This window comes from Cyprinus carpio, chromosome A15 (genome assembly GCF_018340385.1).
Source record: "Cyprinus carpio isolate SPL01 chromosome A15, ASM1834038v1, whole genome shotgun sequence".
NCBI lineage: Eukaryota > Metazoa > Chordata > Actinopteri > Cypriniformes > Cyprinidae > Cyprinus > Cyprinus carpio.
The window spans coordinates 21097415-21119610 of NC_056586.1; the positions used below are offsets into that span (position 1 = coordinate 21097415).

The 22196-nt window shown below is 33.5% G+C and overlaps 1 protein-coding gene across 2 annotated transcripts in view; it reads right to left on the minus strand.

Annotated features, from left to right (window-relative positions):
• Window positions 1-2366: 2366 nt before the first annotated feature.
• Window positions 2367-22196, minus strand: part of nphs1 (NPHS1 adhesion molecule, nephrin) — a 32030-nt gene continuing 12200 nt past the window's right edge. The window contains exons 9-23 of one of the 2 annotated variants that reach the window (XM_042771528.1): window positions 20503-20643; window positions 19909-20046; window positions 15951-16072; window positions 15113-15275; window positions 13717-13873; window positions 12519-12670; window positions 11188-11299; window positions 9955-10136; window positions 7888-7944; window positions 5867-5983; window positions 4990-5035; window positions 3848-3971; window positions 3606-3684; window positions 2892-3034; window positions 2367-2678 (exon numbers count right to left, since the gene is read on the minus strand). In XM_042771528.1, coding sequence (XP_042627462.1) covers window positions 2562-2678; window positions 2892-3034; window positions 3606-3684; window positions 3848-3971; window positions 4990-5035; window positions 5867-5983; window positions 7888-7944; window positions 9955-10136; window positions 11188-11299; window positions 12519-12670; window positions 13717-13873; window positions 15113-15275; window positions 15951-16072; window positions 19909-20046; window positions 20503-20643 — 1850 coding nt within the window. In that variant the 3' untranslated portion in view covers window positions 2367-2561. Of the gene's footprint in view, window positions 2679-2891; window positions 3035-3605; window positions 3688-3847; window positions 3972-4989; window positions 5036-5866; window positions 5984-7887; window positions 7945-9954; window positions 10137-11187; window positions 11300-12518; window positions 12671-13716; window positions 13874-15112; window positions 15276-15950; window positions 16073-19908; window positions 20047-20502; window positions 20644-22196 lie in introns of both variants that reach the window. The other variant, XM_042771527.1, reaches the window with a different exon arrangement.

The following is a 22196-nucleotide window of genomic DNA, read 5'->3' on the forward strand; positions in this document are numbered from 1 at the left end:
GCTCCACGGACATGAAGGCGAATCTCAGAATAAAGAAGCAGTGGAGGAAAAGAGAGGGAGATTGCAGTGTTAGTTTGCTTGCCAAACGACAGCAATAAAATATCCGAAATTAGAGCTGCAGAAGACAATGGGTTATAAACTACCTTTGATTTACAATTAAACAAGTAGAATCACTGGCATCCTTCCCAACCTGCAATTTGCCATCCACTCTTGATAAGCCAGCTTCATTGAAAGCATCCAGAAAAGTAGTCAGAAGAAACACGATGAATTTTAAAAGAACAGTTCAGCCAATTGATAAAACCTTAATGCCCTTCTAAACTCATACCGGTATAACTTACTTTTTTTTAGTGGCACACAAAGGAGATGTTTTGCATAATCTAAAAACTGCTCTTTTCCATAAAACAAAGGTAGATAGTGACCATGGGCTTTAAGTAAGTATTTGATGTATTTAATTTTTCTGGTCTACTCTTGGTCTCCAAAATGGCAACAACCCCCCTATAAATTCCATTATTTATTAGAACATTCAGCATTAACAGATCTCCTATATTTTGTGCAAAAACACAGAAAATAACCCATAATTTCAACATTTATGTTCCTTATACAGTCTGTATCAAAGCATGCTGGGAAAATCTAATTTCCCTCTCTTTGAGCGTGATTGTTAAGCGTGTCCAACATACTGTACTCAATTTTTTAAGTTGCTGTTAAAAATTTAAAATATTGATATGAAATGAGTAATAATTGAAGATCTTGAAAATGATCAGTATAATTTCTCCATTTGCAAATATTTTAATTGAAATTTAACAATAAAATTATCTTAAGTATATCAATTATATAATATAATTGAAAAAAAAAAAAATAGTAATAAAGAAAATAACATAAATTTTAGACAAAATTAACTGTTGGTATTTTTAGATATTTTTATTTACTTTGGTATTTACTTTGGTATATCCAACTCAATCACTTGTGTGATATTCATATAAATTATTAAGGTAGATTAGTTATTTATTATTGTGATATTTACAAAGTAACTGAATGCTATATTTTAAGTCTTTGGAGCTTGACAGCCATTATTTTCTGGAAAAGGACAGCATGAACTTTCTCCAAAACATATAGATTCTCACCAAAAAATAAAATAAATAAATAAATAAACAAAATAATAATAATATTATGCATTTAGATTGACATGGATGTTAGTGGATGTTAAAAGAATCTTTCTTTTCAGCCAGCCTTTCTTTTTCCCAAGTCAGCAATCTTGTCTCAGGCCAATAAAGAATTTAGCCTTTGCCTAGATTCCCTGTTTAACTCCTTGTGATAGCATATACATGACAACAAAACAAATGTGTGTCATTGAAGGCTGTTATTGTTGTCGGCTTCCGCAGACAGAAGGATTCAAGACTTTTATCCCCGTTCTCACATTCAAAGACTTCCTCTTGGGACAAAGATCCACGCTTTCCAAGGATCCCAAGAGAAATGCATGCCATCAGGAAAAACCATTAAGCTCAGGATAAATAATAGCATGTTTGGTAGTACCTTACTGCTTAAAAGCAGCATTACATAACACTTGTGTTCTAATCAGATTATTATTATCTTTTTTTAATTATTATTATTTCTGAAGGTAGTTGAGAATACTTGATAAATTCTAAACTAGGCCTCAGAATTAAGTCCTCAGTAATACAAATTAATGACCTAATATGCAATTACTAGTGTTGCTTGTAATTGCACATTGTAAAAATCCTTTCCTCTATATACAGTCTAATATGCAGAGACAAACACTACAGGGCTTAGTTTGTTTTTGTTTTTTTAAACACACACACACACACACACACACACACACACACACACACACACACACACACACACACACACACACACACATATATATATATATATATATATATATATGTACTGTATATATATATACATATATATATATATATATATATATATATATATTTCATTTTTTTTTTTTTACTTTCTAGCCATCAAAACAAAAAAATAAAATAAAATAAAACAAAAATTCAGTTTCCATTAAAAAATAAATAAATAATAATATCAGGATTATATACTAATCATCAGAAGTGCTTTCTGAGCTTCTTAAGGATCACATGTCACTGAAGACTGGACTAATGATGCTGAAAATTCAGCTTTGCATCACAGGAATAAATTACATTTTAAAATATATTCAAATAGAAAACAGTTATTTTAAATGATAATAATATTTCACAATATTACTATTTTGACTGCATTTTTTATCAAATAAATGCAGCCTTGTGGAGCATAAGAGACTGTCCGATGTGCTAAAAAAAGGAGCATATTCGGGAGCATGGCAGCAGCCGATCTCAAAAAAGTTTCTGATTTAGACCAAATTAAAAACAAAATGTAATATTTATTTAACAATTTAAACATTGATGATGAACTTAAACTGCAAAAAGAGAACAGTCAACATATTTTAGACAAATAACAGGAAAAGTAAAAGAGGAAATGTTTTATCAACTCATAAACCCAAACTGGTCTCAGGGTAGAGCTGGTCTAGACCACAGCACACACCAGCCTCACTATTATTAAACCAGCTCCCCTCTGAGCTCAAACGGCAAGTCTGTGTCTCTCCTGCGTCTGTACACCGTAGAATCATAAACTCCTGCTGTTACGTCCACATCAGCTTTACCATATACCCTTCCCTGTGGAGAAAAGTGGAATAAACGACAACTATAAACAAAAGCTAATCTGCAAACTGACAGAGTCTGTCATATAAAAACTATTGCACCACTATCCTGCAATACCATAATTCTGCAATCATAAGGGAGCTTATGTATATCATGTATCCTTTGAATGGATATAAAATTTATTAAGTGCATCTAGATAGATCCAACTGGTTGTTGGTTCTCACCCACCTCATAGGAGGTGGATACTGGTGCTCGTGAATGAAATTGGGCAGCAGGGGGCAGCAGTGAGTAGCTCTGCAGGTCCTCATAGGTCCCCCAGCCTCTCACCTCCTCATAGTCATGAGTGAAAGGGTTTATGCCGTGTCTGCCATCTGGAGGGAAGGAAACACAGCACATGAATACTTCAACCGTGTACCTTCAAACTGCAAAAACGTTTTAATTGTTAACTAATCCATAAACAACTGTCACTGGAGGGATTTGCTCAAATATTGAATACTCACTTTGCATAAAAACAAAAGAGCTTTTAAAAGCAGAAATGTGCTCAAAAATGTCTCCCCTCACAATCAGAGATGAAGAAAATACTTTTTTATTTTTGTTATGTGTGCTAAGGCAAGGATCACTATTACAATACTCAGGTTTGTTCATATCGCTACCTTTAACCAAGTATAAAAATAAGTCGCATGGATGAATGATTTATTCGTAAGCTTCCAATGAAAGACAGACCTGTACCCTACAGTCTTACAAAGCATAGAATCCCTAGAAAAAAACCCTAGAAACTCTTTAGCGATGGGCCACAAATATTAACTTTTTTGCTAGATGGGCAGAAAGTTATTTGGGAAAGGGATCAGAACTTGACAGAGGCAAGATTTAAACCTAGAAAAAATGTAAAGTTATGCTTTAAAATCCCTCTTAAGTGTATAAGAACATTAGATTTAGTCTCACGTTGATCCTCAGGCCCTTCAGGATGAGTAAACAGAGCAGGACTGTAGGCCTCAGTTGGGTAGTAATAATGAGAACTCTCCTGCTATTGAGGAAAAAGGACATCTTCAGTAGTAATAAACTTTGTTTGGGAATATAAGACTGAATATAAGGCAAATCATTTCATGTATTTGTATCTGTATGTTTAAAAAAAAAAAAAATCATGGGAAAGCCTGAACAGACTGTGTGAGTGTCCAGTGATATACCCGTCCGTAGCTCTCATAGACGCTGCTGTCAGGCTCGGAGCTGCTGTCAATGAGGAGCGTTCGCTGTGCCGAGGCGTTGATGAGCTCTCTGCTCGCATAGCGGGTTGAGCCGCTCACTGTGGACCTGCAGAAACACAGAAACATCACATTCACATCGCACCTGCAAGTTAGAAAACATGACAAGAAAGAAGAACTTCTGCAAGCAGGGAGCAGTCAATAAATACAGATGCCCAGAAAATCTATTGAAATCTGTACAAAATATATACATATATAATAACACTAATGCATCATCCACTATGCATGTTATATAATATATTTATACAAGTAAATTATTTATATATATACAACTAAATTATTTATTAATATTCCTTTCATATTTGCTTTTAATTTAATATTATTAATGACATTTATAAATAACTTAAAATATACTATTATATACAGTACATAATGTAGTGAATGACTTTCTATTGCATATTAGATTTTATGGCTTAACACAAATCACTATTTTATGTCTTAATGTTTAAACACGTCAGTGAATTAATAATACACATATTTAATAAATTAATGTATCTACTGTAAATATTTATTTTTCTTAAAACATATTCTGGGTCATTTTACAGAAGTAAAATGCTCTGCCTTTGCCATTTTACGTTAAGTTAAAAAAAATGTATGTACACTTCAGACTTCTCTTTTTAAATATCCTATTAAAACTCCAAGACTTTTGTCTATTCTGCTTTTTTTGGCTCATGACTCACCTGTAGGCTGGTGAAATTAACACTCTGTACTTCTCTGGAGTTTATTTATGGAGATGCAAGCTAAGCAGCATTTCTATATGCCATCTTGAGGACTTCTATAGCTACTGGAATCACAGCATGCTGGTCTTGCTTGTTAGTGTGGCTCGCTAAGGCTCACATCACCATTATTACTGCTCAAATTAAGGCATAGGAGTTTGTTCAAATCTCTATAACCAAGTATTAAACTTTACGGCAGTAAATAACCACCTAGCAAACCTAGCATCATTGCAACAAGTTTTGCACTTTTTATCAGCAAACTTATTTTTTCAGGGTTTAGCCACATCAGGGGCAGAACTAAGTGGGCATACCTGCAACAGAGCTTTGATTCAGAGCACTAACGTGACTCACCTCTCCTCTTCACTTTTAGTCTCCTGTGAAATGCTCCTGGTGTCCTCTAAATGCAAAAAAAAACAAATGAGAGTGGCGTGTTACAGGGCAGAGGTCACAGGAAGGAGAGCATGAAGGAAATAAAAGGAAAGCCAGAATGTCAGACAGACAGAACACGAGATTGTTTGTGTATGAAACATTCATCATACGCCATTTCAATTATTGGTTTCTCTTTACAAATTGTGTTGTGACAGTAGCTTTAATAAACTGATAAAAAGGGCCGTTCAAATTGAAAGCGAGAGGAGAGGACGACAGGTTCATGAATAGAGAGGAAAAGAAAGAAAAAGGGAGCTAGAGATGAGAGGGGAGAGACAAGACACCTGAAAGTTTGAAGGAAGGGGCGAGGCAAAAAAAAAAGACAGATGGGGTGAGTGAGAGAGAAAATGACAGAGGACGAAAGGGAAAGGGGCGAGTTAAGGGGAGAGATGAAGGGAGGAAGTGACAGCTGCCGGGGAAAGGAGAGATGGCGGGATGATGCAGATGGCTGAGGAGGTAGCGAGCGAGATAAGAGAAAAAGAAAAAAGTACATAAAATTTACAAATCATACTATCACTCAGAGTCGACCAGTCTAGGACACGCTGTCTAACAGCACAAAGTAGAAATAGCGACACGCAGTTTTGCTGTCAATTACCTTTAGCCCCCCCCCCCCCCCCCCCCCCCCCCCCCCCCCCCCCCCCCCCCCCCCCCCCCCCCCCCCCCCCCCTCCCCCCCCCCCCCCCCCCCCCCCCCCCCCCCCCCCCCCCCCCCCCCCCCCCCCCCCCCCCCCCCCCCCCCCCCCCAACCACCCCCCACCCCCCCCCCCCTTTAAATAGCGACACGCAGTTTTGCTGTCAATTACCTTTCAGGCTCCGCCCTCTTTTCCATTTGGTGAATAGAAAGTAGCTCAGAGGGTTTAGGAACAACAGAAGACCGCCCACAACCAGGATCACCACCACATAGACAGGAAGACCATGACCTGTTGAGGAACGAGAGTTGTGAATAAAAACTACATAATGCGTCTGAAAATATAATTTTATTAAAGTGATTGGACCCCAAAACGTATTTGGACACTAACTGACTCAAAGCTGTAAAAGACAAACATTTTTGGAAACTTTGTGGTTGTCAATTATGTGCCTTTCCTCATGTAACCTCTATAGAAGAAATTATCTCCTGTTTTTTTTTGTTTTTTTTCTCAGTTAACTTTTTTTTTTTAAATAATCTTTTTGGACAGGAATGACTAAGAGTGTTGCATATTTTATATAATAAAATTAAATATTTAAATAAAAAAAAATAATAAAAAATTAATTAAAAAAAAAAAAAAAAAAATACTACTAACAATAACAAAAAATAATTATTATTATTATTATTATTATTATTATTATTATTATTATTATTATTATTATCAATGATAATAAACAAATTATTATTATTATCATTATTATATATTTATAATTATACGAAAAATTTAATACACAACATTAACTTAATAATAATAATAATAATAATAATAATAATAATAATAATAATAATAATAACAACAACTTTAAAAAGTTTCCACAAAACTCTTCCTCATTTATTTTGTCTAGTGTTGAATGATGTAATTGAAGCCAAAATGTCATTTTAATAATAATAATAATTAAACTTTTTTTATTATTGGATAAATTATTATTATTATTATTATTAAAAACATTTTTTCATAATACTTCTCATTTGTCTAACATTGAATAGTGTAAATAAAGCCAATAATATTAATTAGAATTTTTTTATAAAAAAAATTTTAATAATAAAAATAATCATCATCATCATAATAATTAAACAATATTATTATTCAATATATTATTATTATTAAATGTTGTATTGTTTTATATCATTTATTATTATTATTATTATTATAACACCCATTAAAACATCCATACAAAATCAGCCTGACACCAGTTGCTTAAAGCTATTTGCAAAAACAGCTCAAAAGCCTGTTAGTTTGAGTTAGTTAGAGAAAAGGTCTAGAATCATTTGTTTGCAACTTGGGTAGATATTTGTCATCCAATGCAATGACATTCTGACATTTTTAGGCATGACTTAAGAGTTCAAATACTTTTTGGCCACAAGATATATTAATGACAGTCATGCTGAAATTCACACACACACACACACACACACACACACACACACACACACACACACACACACACACACACACACACACACACACACACACACACACACACACACACACATGTTCATGATGCTGAAATATGTCTTGGGTTGAATTTGCACAACTATGCATCACTGTCTTGTTGGATTTGCTATACTATATGTCACAGTTTTGTAGAAGAGAGTGTGTGATTGGTACAGATCTGACATGCTCGAGTCATGCCTCACAGCGTGAAAATACCTCCAACGCTGCAAGAACTAGTTTATTCACATAGACGAAAGACACTGATGAATCTCTCCCAGAAAACATACTGCCTCACACAGTGTATCATTCCCAAATCAAACTGATGACATAGGAACTATCCAAGGAAACTGAAAACCCTAATGAATCTTTTCTACACAAACCCAATCAAAATGCAAAGCAGTATCTGACAGTCTTCGAATTTGCTGCAAGCTAATGTCAGTTTATTTTGTATCCCGACTCAAGGGTCAATAACTGCCATGGTGTCCCATTAAACAGCACCAAAGAGTTGAGGATTATAGCCTGAGCAAAACTGCAGCGGGGAAAACATTGAGCTCCAAGGCTTTATGAAAGCACATGAAACGGCAAGGTAAAGGCCACGGAAACTGAAGTATGAGCTGAGAAATTGATCTGAATTCTGGGGTGTCAGGCCTTTTCTACATTTGATAAATAACAGCTGCAGTAAGCTGGAGGAAGAAATGCAGCACCTGCAAGAGCTGAGTCCTGGTCTGCTGGGGAGACCCCGTCATCTGCTTCCTCTGCATCTGAGAGAAAGAGAGAGAGAAAAAGAGAAGGTAAATCACTTAATGCAGAGGTTACAGAGTGCAGTCACCTTGTTCTGCTTTGATCGTGAGTCTAAGATCAGAAATTCCAAAACTGAAATTGATTTATGCATTTTTCTATGCATTTAAAAACACTTTGCATCAACACTAGTACTATGTATATCCGAGTCCATTAGAGTGGACAGCAAATACAGAGTAGAAAGGAAAATAATGAATTCAACTGAAAGCGGTAGAGGTACCAGTGTGTAAAATCAAACATTATGGACTTACTCTAGCCTGAAAAGCCCCATTGTGATGTGTAAAGACTTTAGTCAGAGTAAATGGCATATTTAATTTGACACAAACGAAAACGAGGCACTTGAATGGACTGTACTTTCACGTCCCCGTTTTCATTTGCATTAAATTACATATGGCTTCTACTCGACTGAATTGAGTTGAAATAAGGTGACTGCAGAAAGCAGAGCATGTACTGTCTAGTCTAGTTATTGTTGAATGCTGCTCAAGCAAAACCATATATGCCATATGTTTAAGTTTTAGTGAGGACTGTACAAACTGAACTGTTCTACTAGTTGTTATTCATCCTTAAAGGGCAAGTTCAGACAGAAATGTTTTTGAAATAGCCATGCAATTACAGTAAATCAGGACTGAAGCCTTTAAAAAAGGATGCAAATTGTAAATGTTATTTATATACACAATTTACTATTGTTAAAAAGTTTGGGGTCAGTAAGATTATTATTTTTTTTTAAGAAAATATTTGTATTACATAAGAATAAATTAATTTGATCAAAAGTGACAGTAAAGGCATAATTTTACAAAACATTTCTATTTCAAATAAATGCTGTTCTTTTGAACGTTCTATTCATCAAAGCATCCTGAAAAAAATGCAACACAAAAATATTAAGCAGCACAAATGTTTTCAACATTTATAATTATAAGAAATGTTTCCAAATCAGCATATTAGAATGATTTCTGAAGGATCATGTGACACTGAAGACTGGAGTAATGATGCCAAAAATTCGGCTTTGCATCACAGGAATGAATTACATTTTAAAATATATGCAAACAGAAAATATTTCTTTTAAATTGTAATACTATTACATTATTTTACTGTACTTTTAATCAAACAAATGAAGAGACTTTCCAACACCATACTTTTAAATAGTAGTATAAATGATGGCAAACATGGTTCTCATGTACCATGACATTACATTCCACCATGTTTGACTGCCTAAATGCAAATAAGATATTTTAAGTTAACAAAAAGCTATAGATGAATTTTGATGTTTCTATGTTGCTTTTTTGGACCTTGACAGCCACTGGTCACTGTATGGGTTTTTTGTATGGAAAAGAGCAGCTTGAACATTCTTTAAAATATCTCCTTTTGTACTTCTTATTATGACATGATAAAATATGACAGTGAGCAAAATATGACAGAATTTCGCTTCAAATCGCTGATAATTGTTAAATAAATAAGGTTTGTTAGTTCTGCTATCAAGAAACTCTGTGGCAGAGCTAAGTTGTGTTTTCCGTACTTCCGTCAGCTGCCTGTGCTCATGACTAATTTGTTTTGCAAATCAAATGCTATGACATTACAATTGCAGAATTCATTATGTTTGCCGAGGGAACGTAGCTTATCATCATTTATCATACATCACACAGTTTTGTTTTCTGTCTCTCTCCGTCTATCGCTCCATTTTTCTCCCTCTCTTTTGAAAAACCCGGTAAAATACAGACTGAAATATGCATTCAGAAAACACACTGTGGCACTGATTGGGGTAGACGTTCAGCTATTCGGCTTACATGAGGCTCAGCCGTGATCTTTGCATTGCAAATGAGATGTGATTGGTCGGATTGATGAATGGCTCATCAAATCAGTGGAAAGTAAAGCCGGTATCTAAACCTACCAGAAAAACCACCATGGTTGGAACCCAAATGACGAATAATTTAGTTAATGTGTCGGTAAGTTTATTAGACAGGCTGAGCTGAATATACCGGCAGTGGTGACGCTCAGGATTTTGTTGTTGTCTGCATAGCTGCTCTCTCCCATTGTATTGATAGCGTTGACTGAAAGGTTGTACGTAGTGGAAGGGTTGAGGCCTGTGACTGTATACACAGTAGCTGTCGGAGGAAACACGTCCACATACATGAAACTCGCTGATCCCGGCCACTGGTACCTGTCAATCAAACAGATGCTAATGTTTATATACTTGTAAATGTTTTTTCCTTATTATTCATTTTTATACATTTCTAAATGAAACTTATTTTTTCCTTTAATTGTTTATTCATTTTATGTTTTTGCATGACACTTGACTTTCATACAGCTCAGTCTAAAAGTCTGAGATATAATAGAAATGCTTCTGTTTTCCTTTAATAAGTTTTTGTATTACCAAATTTATTATGACATAAAAATCTGAATGAAAAGTTTAATCAAAAATGCAAAGAAATTTCAAATTTGATATACTTAAAACTTAAGTTTGAATTTATTTCCTTTTATTTTTATTTATTTTAATCAATTTATATATCACTTTTATTTATTTATTTGTTTTGTCCTTATTCATTTTATGTTCTTAAATGATTTAAATTTCACTTTTATATCTCAATTCTTAAATATATGGTTTGTCAGGCTTTTGCTTTAATGACAGCAAAACTAAAGCTGCATGGACTCCACAAGATTATGTAAAACAAGATTACTATGTGATCAGCATGATTCGAGAATGATCAAAAAAATAATCTTAAAATTAATAAGAAATATTTAGAATTTTGCATTCAGTGTGTTTACCTTGAGTGCAGAACCTTAAATATATCTTATTAATTTTACATAATAAATAGTTTTAAATTTTTCCAAATAAAAAAAAAATAAAATAAAATGAAATAAAATAAAAATTGTTTTCAGAATTAAATAGCATTTTTAAAGATTTGTTTAATTTTTTTTATTATTATCATTAAATTCAGAATTTAGAATTTCTGACTTTCATTATGGTTTCAAACTTCTGGACCAGACAGGACTGAATTACTATGAGCTGTGACATAAAAAATAAACCTGCCTTTCCTATCAGGGAATCATATGGGAATTATGGTGCCATGGACTTAGATAAAAACGTTTAAACATCAGCCAACTGAAATGTGTGCAGTGTTGTGACACACTAGAGACTGAGAGATAAAACATACCCACAACACACACCACATGTTCTAGACACCTCACAGCAGCATTTATGACAACTTCACCTGACACGGAAGTTCTGTGTCAAACCACCGTCAAATCCAGGCATCCATTCCAGAGTTACAGAGTTATGGTCGACACGGAGCAGCTTCAGGTCTGATGGGGGATCGGGGTGGTCTGAGACACACACAGAGAAACAAAGAGAACACAAGCTCATTAAAAATACAACTACTGCCTGAATCTTATTGCATTGCTCGGAGAATGTTGATTTAAGTGGGAAAGAGAGACAGAGAGAGACAACAAAAAAACAAATTAGCAGGCTACTCTACAGTCAGAAAGAAATATGTGTGTCAATAATACACTTCACTATGAAACTAGCTAATTATCTTGTGAAGAGAGTGAAGGGGTCAATCCAAAATTGCAAAGCAGGGAGCAAACATCTGCACCATTCCGTTCCCCAGTCGATTGATGATAAGAAGCAAATAAACTTTATTACCGCTGTGTCAGATTAATTATGAAAATTCACGGAAGTAAAAACAGAGAAGGAGGTGTGGACAAAAAGAGGCGGATATTGGATTGTATTTCATGGTTTTTATGATAAACACAGACCACAGACCTTAGAGAAACAAAGAGAGCAACAGAAAGACAGCACAGATAGCATCTTCATAGGAAAAATATTTTTTTCCTGCTGTACTTTTTAAATGTACTCATATAAATAAATATATAAATATTAACATATTCATATTATAACTACTTAACATTATTTATATTTATTTCCATGTCTTGTATTGGGAAATTGATATTCATAATAATTAATTTATAAATGTTAAAAATGCAGTAAATATATATTGTTTATTTTTTTCTAGAAATAAGAATTATTCACAATTAAAACTTTTTTCTTTATTTTTTTTTTCTATAATAACTTTGTAAATGTGATAATTTTTGTGTGCAATGTAAAGAAGTAACATCATTTGTATTACAAAGAGATATGGGGGGGGAAGTCATTATGAGAGAGAGGTACACGGATAGTTTGACCCTGTTGTTCTGTAAATTAAGGGACAGCCTGAAAAAGAGCGGGTGCTGATTACCACACCTGAATAATTAATATCACAATTGCTGCTCAGGTCGAGAAAATCAAAATCTCATTGCCGAGCAAAAATCTCTTTCATGGTTCTGCTCATCATCTTTGTGTGCGCGTATGAGTTGGAGATAAGAAATGCGGCACCCTGACGCCCGTGTCTGTTTGTTTTCATTTATTACATTTTTATTTATTCATACATTTATGCTAATTCACGTTCACCTTTCAATAGGGGTCAAGAGAAGGTGACCTGACCAGTCAGGTGAAGCTGACCGCTCTAGCTTGGCACTAAAATGCTCACTTCCTGTTTGTACGTACTGGTGCTGAGGAGCTGGATGTCTAGAGAGTCCACTCCCATGCTGTTTTGGGCGGTGCAGGTGAAGATGGCATAGTCCAGCGCTGCGCTCACGTTTATGACAGTCAGAATGCTGGTGTGGACGGTCCCTGTCACCTCCATCTTTTCCTCGTACCTGTAAATCAAAGTCACAAAAACACTAATATGAGATATTCAGTACTGAAAAACAATCAAAACAGAATTGCATTTGGTATTTCCTGAAGGAATTGAAAATCAGCAAAAGCAACAAATCTATAACTAAATAGTTATTTAGAAAGAAAAGTATGTACACACTTCAGTATGCAAATAAAAGAAAAAAGCTGCTCTATCTATCCATCTATCTATCTGTCTGAATAATTTTGTGGAATCTGTGATACTAACTACAAAAAAAGAAATAAAAAAAAGAAAAAGAAAAAAGAAATCAACATTAATTATAATAAGATGTCTTATATAATTAATATATATTAATCATATATATATACACACAGATACAGACTGATATAAATATATATTATTAATATATTTAATATATTAATACTTTACATTACATGATGGATGGATAGCATATCTAAGGATGAAATTAAACATGAAGTACAAGTATGACAAGAGTCTTTGTTAAGTGGTTAAAACTGTAATAATAATAATAATAATAATAATAATAAAAATAATAATAATAATAAAAAAAAATAAAAAAAAAAAAAAAAAAAAAAAAAATAATAATAATAATAATAATAATAATAAAAAACCTTGTGGAGAAGAATACAAACAATGTTTGAGGAGTACCAATAATACAATGCAGCTTTGCAAGCCCTAACAAACACCATCATTACAAGCTGTAAAACACATGAAACAAACACATGAACACATACTTAAACTTTAAACCCCGTCATAACACATTCCACACATACACACAAGTACAGTATGTGATCATGGCTGCTGCACGTGCAGAACAACTCCTCTCTTGAAAAACACACATAGTGCTTACAGAGCTTTCGAAATGGGAACTGCTCATTGATTTATATTCTCCTTAAATTAAGTAAAATATCTATAATCTTATAATCTATTATATAAAATATATAATCATATATATTATATATATACTAATGGACGTAGCTTCAACAAACCAAAGAGCATGCAGCAGAGCATGATAACCCATGCTGAATGAAGACAAGAGTGGATCACCTGGGGTTGCCGAGGTCTAAAGGGAATCCATTTTTTGCCCAGGTGAAGTGGACACGAGGAACGCCTTGTGCCTGGCAAACCACATTTGCATCGCTGCTGCCGTCCCCCCGGCTGGCCACCTTCCTCCACTGCGGCCCCTTCTGAAGCTCTGGAGCAACTGCAGAAACATAAAACAAGTGTTTAAAAGACCAGTACTCATTTAAAATTAGACAAACCCTTGCTCAGACCAGATGCATTATCATCAGTGCTTTTTTTTTTTTATTAAATAAACCACATTACTGTATAAAAAATTAATAAAATAAATAAATTTGAAATAAAAATACAGTAAGTTTCTACTCTTATGATTACCAAGGCTGCATTTATTTGAATAAAAAATGCAATGACAACTGTAACATTGTGAAATATTACTACAATTTAAATTAAGTGATTTCAATATTAATATATTTTAAAGTGTAATTTATTCCTGTGATGCAAAGCTGAATTTTCAGCATCATTACTTCAATCTTCAGTGTCACATGATTCTCAGAAATCATTCTAATCTGATGATTTGCTGCTCAAGAATCATTTCTCATTATTATCAATGTTGAGAAGTTGTGCTGCTGGATATTTTTGTGGAAACATGACATTTCTTCAGGACTCTCTGATGAATAAAAAAGTTTAAACAAACAGCATTTATTTGAAATAGATTTATTTGTAACATTATACATGTCTTTACTGCCACCTCAGATAAAACTAAATGGTCTTTGCTGATTGTTACTACTAAAAACACTTTACTAACTTCATACTTTTGAATGGTAGTGTTTATTTTGTTATATTTTTGCAAGAGATTATGGTTTAAGTTACTACTGAATACAACTGCAGTCTGTTCCTCACACAAAGCTACAGTTTGGCTTCAAAAGAGTAATAAAGCATTCAAGTGATATACTGTACAGTGCTAATTTTTAAACAATTTCTGTTTTAATCTGCACAAAAATCCTTAAAATTGAGTCAGTAGTTAATCATCTCATCTTCATTATTTTGAATCAGTTTCACTCAAACTAAAATAACCTCTAATCTAAATGATCTAATTTTAGCAAATCAAAATTAGTTTATTAAATTTAGTTGATGAGAAAGTGCAAAATGAAAAGTATTCCAACAGTTTATATATTCATTTTAACATGCTTCATCATTTAACACAAATTAAATTAAAAAGCCTTTGTTAACTACCATTTTCATCAGTAATTTTTGTTGACTATAACCACTGGTCATATGGACTACTTCTATTATACTTTTATCATTCTTTTTGAAGCTTGACACTTCCAGGCCACATTCAATTTTATTGTTCTCAAAAGAAAAGTCTTTCTGGTTAATTTCTCTTTAAACACAGTTTTGCTATATAGTGACTAGCAGAACTCACAGCGTACGATGAGCTGTCCTTCCACACTGCCAGGAGGCGCTACACCGTTGTCTGCTGTACACTTGTAAAAACCTGCCCGGTCACGGGTAACCTCATAAATAGTTAACAAACCAGTGCCTTCATCTTCACTCTCTTCTCCCAGATCATCGACTTCCCCTTCACCCTATTTGCAAAACACACACACACACACACACACCTGTAGAACTCATAGAAAAGCCACAAACTCACAAACCAAAACTTAGAAAAAGCCAAAAGAAGGCAACGACTTCACACCAACATCAATTTTCCCACATACAGTATTCACATAAAACAGACAGAAAACGAGGGAGGCTTCAGATATCGCAAACAATGACTAGGAACTTGGGGCACTATAGATGCTGAAATGGTCGGAAACGGCCCCAATTGCGCCTACCGCTGAGAAATGTGGCCTTTGGAAAGGAAGCTTTAATGAAAGCTATTTTTCTCTATTTAGGCCAGAAGTATTAAGCATAAAGGTGAGACATTGTTGTAGTTAGAAGGGTGAAATAGCATCTTTGTCACAGAGTAGCTGTGCCACATGCTTAGAAAAGAGAAGTCAGAGAGAAAGAGGGAGTTAGAGACAAAGAGGAGAGATGCGAGAGATAAATAGAGGTGATAAAAAGAGAGATAGTGCATGAGCTGAGCTAACAAAGGACAATAATAAGCAAAAGAGAAAGGGGGGGGTTGGGGTCTTGTTCTGGGGGTTTTTTTTTTTTCTTTTTTTTTTTTCTTTTTTTTTTTCATCAGCGATACACAGTAAGTCAGCAGTGAGAATAAGCAAAAGAGAAAGCAAAACAGAAATGACAAAGACATCGCTCACCATCCACTTCCAGGAGAACATACTGTAGGTGATGGGGTTGGCATCAGCGATACACAGTAAGTCAGCAGTGTCTCCCAAGTTCACATAAACAGGATCAGACTTCATACGAACAGTAGGGGCATCTGGAAATCAAACAAAAAAAGCATCAAAATAAGATAAAAATTTATTGTATTGTATGTATGTATATTACAATTATTATAATAATGTAAAAGGTTACAATAATAATTCTATAATGCATAATTAATAATGTTTAATAGTAATTCTATAATTTATTATAGAGGATTTCTATTTTGAATTTTCTTTATTTTACATTTTCAGTTTTTATTTTACTTTTAGTAATTTTATGCACTTTTGTCATTATTATTATTATTATTATTATTATTATTATTATTATAAAAAATATAAAAAAATTTAAAAATTTAGCTTTAGTTTTGGAAATTTTGGGACACTTATTTTATTTTCCACGGCAACATTTTTAATTAAAATTTATGTTTTTCATAATATATTTATAATGCATTTTAGCTTTATTTCAATTAACAAAATGAATTTTTTATAGTTTCAGTTTCATTTAATAACCTTGTAATATGTTTATGAATAAATATAAAATCAATATAGTATATAATATAAAAAAAAATTGTAATAAATTTTTTATTCAATCTGCATGTGCTATATAATAAACATTGTATTTATAAAATATCAAAATAAAATATAAAATGATTTAACTACATTATAACTATAAATAAAAATATAAACAAAAATAAAATGGAATAAAAAATGATTAAAAATAAAACATCACTGCTTTGACCATCCTTACATGCAGTGAAGCAATTTTTTGTTGTTGCCTCAGGCAACAAAAATAACAAAAAGTTGTATCTATCATAAAAAATACATTGAAAAAAAAAATCAATCATCTTTTGACTATGAATAAACGTATTTATAAAATATAAAGATAGCATCAAAAATTATAGCATAATTTGCATCATTAGCGTAACAACATACTAACATCACATTCTATTCCAGTCAACAGTGTTATCTTGTAATTCATATAATGTGTGCTACATCACATTCTAAAAGAAGTCTTAGATGAAAAAAAATAAAAATGGTTAGGATATTTTCTTAAAATCTTGTAGGTATTCAGCCAATAGCATCATGTGCTAATTGTAGCACACTGAAGTGGTGTTCCCTTTTGTCAGGAACATCACAGTTCAATTTCCACCTCAGCCAATTTCAACAACAGCGCAAATGAATTCAGAGGTAAGTTAACATGTGGTGCTTGATTTTCTAAATTCGGATGTGTTGATGCCAGACTTGCCTTTGTTTAAGTCTCGATACTGTGTGCCTCTGCACTTCCTGTTTGAATTATTCACAGGCAGTGGAACAAAGCCTTAACAATCAAGGCCTATTGTAATGTCGTCCCTATTACTGTTATTTCAAACCCTCATGTTTTCCTCCGTGGCTGGTTGCAAACAGTCTTCAAGTCGCCGTCGCTACAGCACAGGTTAGAACAGAGGTAATGCTTACTGAGGCAAATTAACAACACTCTTGAATGGCTACAGAATTAACGGCTCCTCAAAAAGTATCTGTCACACTCTGTTACAGCTGACATTTCTAGATGCTTGCACTGACCAGCTAAGCCTACGCAGATCATCCATGCTGATACAATAACAGAATTGCTATTCATTTGTCAATATTAATTACATTTATAGCCATAGCCATTCATTACTATTTGGCCATAAAGATTCTTTCTCCCAGAGCTCTAATAAACCTCTATTTCAAAGACAGAAACTGAAATATGAATACTTGGTGAAGTATAATACTTGTGAATACTTCTAGTATAAGTATAATACTAAGTGAATACTTAGAATGTTTCATGGTTAACTGCATATAAACACATTCAGTTTGTGCAGGAATAGCAAAAAATGTAGTTCAAATTTTACATCAAGAATTGGGTTTGTATAGAGATTGCGGACAAAATGTATGGCTAATTATTTCATGGTGTGCAATAAAACCTGTATATAAGTCTAATTTTACACAATATCTATAAGTTGTGTGACTTTCAGAAGGTTTTCACTATTAAAAATTGTTTTCATGTGTACAAAAACCCAGATTGAGATGTACCTCTAACATTTATTTGTCTTTAGTGGTTTCTATTAATTAAATCCCTAATTCTTTATTTTATGCACTCCTTTTATGCACTCCTTTATGCACTCAAGTGTGTGCACTCCTTTATGCACTATATATATATTTTATTTGTTTATTTGTTATATTTGTTTATAGGTAGCAAAATCTTTTTACTAAGAATAAGTATATTTATAAAATATCAAAATTAAACAAAAAACATTTTTAAAAATCAAATTGCTGCATTTGCAATAAATATAAAAAAGTATTAAAATTTAAAAAATCTAATAAAGAAATAAAAAAAATCAAATAACAAAATATCACTGCTTTGACTATGAATACAATAACTATAATTATAAAAGATTATATATATATATATATATATATAATATATATATATATATATATATATATATATATATATATATAAACTATGAAAAACTACATTATAACTATATAAAGCCTAAATTTTCTTTAGATGATTAAAAACTGAAATATCACTGCTTTGACTGTCCTCACATACAGGGAAGTAAGTTGTATTGAAATTCCTAGAAAAGGGGACCTAAAATGATTGCCTCAGGCACATACAGCCAGCTCCTCTGCTTCATCTCCATCCCAGCCCCCAGGAGGATCATATCCTCAACCAAGTGGGCCATTACCACCAGCCTAATCTCTGGCATGTTTGCGTGTACAATCCTCCTCTGCATTGTTCCCAACGGGCAGAAAGAGGGGGGCATACATGGAAAACAGCACCATTGGTAAAAGCTATTCAAATGGCCCATACATAATGAATATCTAGGACTGTCAGATGCAATTGTATGAGAACGTGGAGATCCATTAGTGCAGAAGGATTTGCAGGAACATGCAGGCCTTGATTTGAAGGAGTGCTATTATTTAATCATTAAGGAAGTGGGAGTGCTCTTTCTTCCTTTTTCTCTCTGTGTTCCTCTCTTTTTTCTTCATTTCACTTTCAAGTGTGTGTACGTCTGTGTGTGGGTTTGAATTGGCAAATAAATATGTGGTACAAATATTGAGAACAGTGTAGATGGACTTTGCGGCTCAACTTTTGTGGTCATTTGTACTGAGGAAAAACAAAATTCATACTATCCCCACTGAAGGCATTTTAACCTTAAAAGATGCTTCTCACAATACTGTGAAAATGCATCCTGATTAGAATAATTAGCATTTATACATATTCAATATTCAACATCTTCAGTTCATGTGGCATTAGTGGTTCTTAGTAAAGATGTTGACTCTGTGTCATCTTTCATGCTAATATGAGTTTGTCTATATTAGGTCCCAGACCACTATTAAACACTTAAATTAATAGATTTCTTTTGACATTACATATAAAAAATATCAGTATAGCTTATGTGAAAAGTTAAATAGAAAAAACAAGAATAATATACATACACATATACATATAGTGATATTTTATTTTATTATCGCTGATATACTACTATAGTTTTTGTTAATATTTTGAATAAGATTTTATTTTTTAATTTTAGGTAAAGGTTTAGTGATTTTGACTTTTAGTACTTCAACTTAAACTAAACAAAAATGAGAAATGCCATGGCAATTAGCTGAATTATTTAATAATATATAAATATGCAAAATATAATGTAACATTATTAAATAATTATATGTGTGTGTGTGTGTGTGTGTGTGTGTGTGTGTGTGTGTGTGTGTGTTTTCAAACTAATTATTTTAAACCTCCCCTGCATGTTCTGATTGTTATTTGTTGCTTACTACAGCATTTTGCTTTCAGGGAGGAGAAATTTGATATTCAAAGCTTGTTAAATCTCGCCTAGTTAGGATGAGTTAGTTTTGAGTTCCTCACACTGTACATCCAGCTTGAGCTTTGTGCGGTTCTTCCCCTCAGCGTTGGAACACTCTATGATGTATTCGCCTCCGTCTTGCCGAGAAACATTCACGATTTCCAGGGTCCAGTCATCGAAGTGATAACGAGGATCTCTTTCTGTCATAAACATACAGACGTGACACAACCCACACAGAACAGGTGAATCACAGAGCTGTGACAGTACAAATCCACAAAACCAAACACAAAAAGAACCTACTCAAATCCTGCACATACTGTGCATTATATACACAATGAAACAGTTGGCTTATCCACTAAAACCCTTCTCCCAGAGAAACCTCTTTAAAGGAATACCGCAAGGACCTAGACACAAGAGTGCTGATAAGCTTTCAACACAGAGATGAAGACCGGAAGTGCTGTGTTGCATTCAGAGCGACAGCGACGCTCATTTAGGCTGCATACATTAGCACGAGATCACATCTGCCAAGGTGCAGTGCCAGAAACCATCCATGTTTTATTCAGAATGCATATGGCAATGTGTGTTTACGTCTGTTCGTGTTTAGAGCGCCTGTGAGGATGACATGGTTCGGAATGTCATGTAGTGCTGTCTGCTACCTTTCACAAGCTTCTCGCCCTGAAAAATCCACTCGCAGGTGATTTCATCTGGATTGGCGGAGACTTTGACAGGAAGCTCGGCGGTTTCATCCTCAGTGACCTTGACTTGATCGGGCTGCTCATCCGAAAACTCCGGAGGAACTGAATTACACACAATGACACACACAGATACATCACATTCATCTGAAGGTGCTAATATGCAAGGAAAACAATTTTTAAACTTGACAATGAACACAACATTTAAACAAAGCAAAGTGCTTGTCACACAATACTGTACATAAGCAACATATCTAACAAATAAGTAAATACACTAGCAACTCTAATTAAAGACTAACACTTACTCTGCACTGCCATTAACACCCCATAAATTAGAGATAGAAAAACTCACATTTCATTTTGAAATTCATATAATATTTATAATTGATTAATAACAAACCAAAAAAAATTTAATATTTTAATATTGAATCATTTTCATTGGCAAACTTACTTATATATTTAAAATATCAAATCCTAATTACAAATGTTACATGCATACACACACATGCACACACACCCACCCACACATATATAATATATGCGACCCTGGACCACAAAACCAGTCTAAGGTGTAAATTTTTCGAAATTGAGATGTGTACATCATGAATAAATAAGCTTTCCTTTGATGTATGGTTTATTAGCATCGGACAATATTTGGCCAAGATACAACTATTTGAAAATCTGGAATCTGAGGGTGCAAAAAAATCTACATACTGAGAAAATCACCTTTGATATATTTACGGTAGGAAATGTACAAAATATCTTCATGGAACATGATCTTTACTTAATATCCTAATGATTTTTGGCATAAAAAAAATATATATATAATTTTGACCCATGCAATATTTTTTTGGCTATTGCTACAAATATACCCCAGCGACTTAAGACTGGTTTTGTGGTCCAGGGTCACACACATATACATATATATATACATATACATACACATATATATACAGTATACCTACTGGTTGTCCGGTATTACCCATTCTGGTTGTCCACCTACTATATATATATATATATATATATATATATATATATATATATATATATATATATATATATATATATATATATATATATATATAAGTATATATATACACACACACACACACACAGTTGAAACTGCAATACAATATTACATTGTTTTGATGTTAAACAAATCCAGGAGATACAGATGATCTACTGAAGAAAGCTTCAAAATATGTTCTGAAATTCACAATTTACAGCTAGTAAAAGGTTCTCACATCACATGTGGCAAAAAGTTAATTTTGCATCATGCTCATGAGAGAAAGCTGCAGATTTTGAGTCGTATTCCTCTCTAACGTCTGGCGCTGCACTGGTCTGTTGTGAATAAGGCACATGATTTATTGTGCTGTTGATCTCTCTGGGGGGGCTTCTATGTCTTTGTCTCATTAATGTACATTGTGTCGTTACAGAGTGAATGAGGATTCAAATGCAGATTTTAACACAAATGATTTGCTTACATCTACAAGCACACACACACACACACACACACACACACACACACACACACACACACACACACACACACACACACACACACACACTCAAATATATTCACAAACACTAGGAAAGTGAAAGATGAAATATTATCTTAATATAAAACAATAAAGCAGGCAAAGTGATCATTAATAGTC